Source organism: Babylonia areolata, unplaced genomic scaffold (genome assembly GCF_041734735.1).
Source record: "Babylonia areolata isolate BAREFJ2019XMU unplaced genomic scaffold, ASM4173473v1 superscaf10, whole genome shotgun sequence".
Taxonomy (NCBI): domain Eukaryota; kingdom Metazoa; phylum Mollusca; class Gastropoda; order Neogastropoda; family Buccinidae; genus Babylonia; species Babylonia areolata.
Window position 1 is genome coordinate 1 of NW_027468399.1, and position 5,000 is coordinate 5,000.

Below are 5,000 nucleotides of genomic sequence, written 5' to 3' on the forward strand. Positions count from 1 at the left end.
ACACACACACACACACACACACACCGTGACGCACACACCGACACATACACACACCGAACACACACACACACACACACACACACACACACACACACCACAATAATATGTGCATATTATGTTGAGAGACTCATAGACGTGTACATTATTGTCTATGTTTTGATTTGATTTAAGCATTTATGGCTGAAAGTAAATTTTGGGAAACAGAAACAGATGGCCTTGTGTCTGCACTGCTTGGGAATGATCTCCCTTTATGCTTGGTTTGGTCAGCTTGTCCATGTTTGTTCCAGAATATGCATATATTTTTGTCAACTTGCTTTCAAAGTCTTATGCACTGAAGGAGCAGATTGTTCAAGTTGTCTTTACCATGTGTGTGTGTGTGTGTGTGTGTGTGTGTGTGTGTGTGTGTGTTGAAGGAGCAGTTTGTTCTTGATTTGTTTACCGTGTGTGTGTCTGTGAGTGTGTGTATCTGTGTGTCCGTGTCTATGTGTGTGTCTTAGTCATGTCTCTGTCATCTATTTTGGGTCCGTCTCTGTCGAAAACAGTGATTTCATTGTCTGTTTTCTGTTTCCGTTTTCCCTGTAACTTGTAAGGAGGATAATGGAACTGGTAAATTACGTCTTTAATTTGTTTATTTAAAACTTTTTTTAACCGTACTTGGCCATTTGAAGAAGAAAAAAAAATTCATAAACAGCATATTTTCCAGTAAAAAGATTCATAAACAACATATTTGTATTGAACGTGCAGTAATCTACCGATGAAAATACTGAATAATCATTTCAAGGCTTCGTTTTGTCCGGTGGCTTTGCTTCAGTGACATCTAGCTCCATGTCAGTCTCTGAGTGGAACTTGATTACAACTCTAAGCAACGAAAGGTCGTTTTGAAGACCAGGTTTAAGGAACGTAAACAATAACATCTTTCACATTCTGAACGAGCATTCATTTCTTGGAATTATAAATTTCAAGGAATGCTGCAGGCATTTTATTTGAAGAGCACATCAATGGAATATATATGTTTGTTTTTTGTTTTTCCCCCACAGACACTGATGTCAAATCATGGCTGCCATACGTGCTGGGCGTGGCAGGGGGCGCTGTTGTGTTGGCTGCACTGGTTGGTGTCACGTGGTGGCGTTACGGACATCGCATGGAATTCCTGTGCCGGAGTCCGCCCAGCAGAGGTGAAGCACTGATAGATGGTGGGCCTTTAGATAACAATCATGATGACGATGATGAAAGATGATGATTATTTGATAGATAGTGGGCCTTTAGATAACAATCATGATGACGATGATGATGAAAGATGATGATTATTTGATAGATAGTGGGCCTTTAGATAACAATCATGATGACGATGATGATGAAAGATGATGATTATTTGATAGATGGTGGGCCTTTAGATAACAATCATGATGACGATGATGAAAGATGATGATTATTTGATAGATAGTAGGCCTTTAGATAACAATCATGATGACGATGATGATGAAAGATGATGATTATTTGATAGATAGTGGGCCTTTAGATAACAATCATGATGACGATGATGATGACAGATGATGATTATTTGATAGATAGTAGGCCTTTAGATAACAATCATGATGACGATGATGATGAAAGATGATGATTATTTGATAGATAGTGGGCCTTTAGATAACAATCATGATGACGATGATGAAAGATGATGATTATTTGATAGATGGTGGGCCTTTAGATAACAATCATGATGACGATGATGATGAAAGATGATGATTATTTGATAGATAGTGGGCCTTTAGATAACAATCATGATGACGATGATGAAAGATGATGATTATTTGATAGATGGTGGGCCTTTAGATAACAATCATGATGACGACGATGATGAAAGATGATGATTATTTGATAGATGGTGGGCCTTTAGATAACAATCATGATGACGATGATGATGACAGATGATGATTATTTGATAGATAGTAGGCCTTTAGATAACAATCATGATGACGATGATGATGAAAGATGATGATTATTTGATAGATAGTAGGCCTTTAGATAACAATCATGATGACGATGATGAAAGATGATGATTATTTGATAGATGGTGGGCCTTTAGATAACAATCATGATGACGATGATGATGAAAGATGATGATTATTTGATAGATAGTGGGCCTTTAGATAACAATCATGATGACGATGATGAAAGATGATGATTATTTGATAGATAGTGGGCCTTTAGATAACAATCATGATGACGATGATGAAAGATGATGATTATTTGATAGATGGTGGGCCTTTAGATAACAATCATGATGAAAGATGATGATTATTTGATAGATAGTAGGCCTTTAGATAACAATCATGATGACGATGATGATGAAAGATGATGATTATTTGATAGATAGTGGGCCTTTGGATAACAATCATGATGACGATGATGATGACAGATGATGATTATTTGATAGATAGTAGGCCTTTAGATAACAATCATGATGACGATGATGATGAAAGATGATGATTATTTGATAGATAGTAGGCCTTTAGATAACAATCATGATGACGATGATGAAAGATGATTATTTGATAGATAGTAGGCCTTTAACAATCATGATGGCGATGATGAGAAACGGTTATGACCTTACAGATAGTAAGTCTTTAACAACCATGATGACGATGATGATTATTTGATAGATAGTAGGCCTTTAATAATCATGTCAACGATGATGATTATTTGATCGATATTAGGCCTTTAACAATCATTATGGCGATGATGAAAATGATTATGACTTTACAGATAGTAGGTCTTTAACAACCATGATGACGATGATGAAAGATGATGATAATTACAGGAATGACAATAATGATGATAAAATAACAGTACCAAGATAACAGTAACAATTACAGCAACAACAACAATGGCGAAGAGGAGAAGAAGAGAAAAGCACCTGCAGAAGAAATAACTGTCAGTGTGTAATGTAGCCAATACTGCATTTAACCTGTCCATAGCATTTTTTTTCTTCACGTTTACAGATGGGGAAGCAGCGAGCATTTTAAGAAACTAGACGCCTGTCCAAGCTACCGTATTAAAACCACCCACAGCCAGAAACTCCATTTGCTTTTCCTTGTGTCGCAGCAAAATACTTTTGAGTCAGTCTTGCGTGATCATCTCACAGAAGACGTTGACTCGCACCAACTTCACATTCAGTTTGCATGTAAAAGACATAGGAGAGTTGAAGTGGCAGCTCTTACTCTCCTCAGTTTAGTTTTAACTCTCTCCATACGAACGGCGAAAGAGACGACGTTAACAGCGTTTCAGCCCAATTACCATCATCAAAATAATGCAAGTGGAAGGCTCTTATACTGAAGAGGTGAATGTTGACAAAGAATACCACAATTCTGACGACGGAAGCTAAAGGTTGGGTCATTCAGACACCCACTGGACATCCGAGGGGTCCGTGTAGAGAAGAGAGGACTGGCCGTACTGAGTTAAAACATCTTCAGCAGCGAAGAGCGTGTGTGAGAATTTCGAGTACGGACTTCTGAAGCGCGTTCAATAAGATCAACCATCATACTTCTGCAGTGACTCGTCAGTACGTGTGTAAATTTAAATCGGGCACCTTGGATTAAAGATCTTACTAGCAGGCCACAGCGTGGTGGGTTTTTTTCTCCTTTTTTAAAATTTAGTTTAATTTTTTTTTTTATTGGTGGTTACTTTTCATAGGGACGTGTTCGAAACACAGGAGCACCACAAGGATGTGTATTGTCTTCTTTGCTATTTCTGTTTACACTGACCAAATTAGGTAAATGATTCTGAAAATACCTTACTAATTTTGCTGGTGACATGGCATTGTTTGGTTTGCATTTACATGAAGATTCACTTGCCAAATACTTTATTGCTGAAATCATGAGGAAGTTGTATATAGAAAACTATTCGCTGTTAAATGTGGGGAAGAAGAAGCTATTTGCGTTGAATTGCATGTGAAATATGAACGAACTTCTGTTAGACGTTACTGGTGGAGACAGTGCCTCATTTTAAGTATCTTGGACAATTTATTGATGCAAAATCATTACTGTTGACTGTGATCATGTATGCAAGAAAACTGTTTCATCTCAAAAAGCAAAAATCATTCAAAGGTAACGAAAGCGCACTACAAAAATTTTAATTGTGTGCAAAACATTCGTTGAAAGCTTGCTGATGTTTGAAATCTCTTCATGGGGACAGGGGGTAGGTGTACACTTGTCATGCATTGTGAGACTGGTTTGAAAGATAGTACGTCTTCAACAACTTCAACGACTGTCTCACAGGGATCTATACCAACATACTGTACCAACAACTGTCTGACAGTGATCTATACCAACATACTGTACCAACAACTGTCTCACAGTGATCAACATACTGTACCAACAACTGTCTGACAGTGATCTATACCAACATACTGTACCAACAACTGTCTCACAGTGATCAACATACTGTACCAACAACTGTCTCACAGTGATCTATACCAACATACTGTACCAATGCATACTATACCAACGTGTTGTCACGCGCAAAGCCCTGCATAGTTTGAATGATTCATAACACTCACTCAGCTGTGAAATTGAGATTTCACCTTCTGATAGACGACATAGAATGTCAGCAGCTACACTGAAAAATGTGAACAAATTGTCTGTTGTTCCAAGTGCCATTTTCATTTTTAACTCAGCGTATTCTTATGAATTTGTGATTGTGTTATGGTACTGTATTCAAATTTTATTTCTGTTTGTTTGTGTTATTTCATTTCATTTGTTTCACTTCTTGTTTTGCTTTGATACTCACATCTGCATAATGTCATGTTCTTTGATATTGTTTAGTACACTTTTGTTACCGGTGTGACCTGATGTGTGTGTGTGTGTGTGTGTGTGTGTGTGTGTGTGTGTGTGTGTGTGTGTGTGTGTGTGTGTGTGATGTATTCATTCATTCATTTATTTATTTATTTATTATTTATCTGTGTGTTATAGGAGATGTTTTCTTGTATGGTCTACATTAAT

General features: G+C 37.3%; 1 protein-coding gene across 1 annotated transcript in view; it reads left to right on the top strand.

Annotated features, from left to right (window-relative positions):
* Positions 1-1,037: 1,037 nt before the first annotated feature.
* The window catches only part of LOC143278500 (uncharacterized), a gene marked incomplete at its 5' end in the record, with an annotated part of 10,956 nt that continues 6,993 nt past the window's right edge, over positions 1,038-5,000 (top strand). The window contains one exon of the mRNA XM_076583280.1: positions 1,038-1,175. Within this exon, the coding sequence (XP_076439395.1) occupies positions 1,038-1,175 (138 nt within the window). The remainder of the gene's footprint in view (positions 1,176-5,000) is intronic.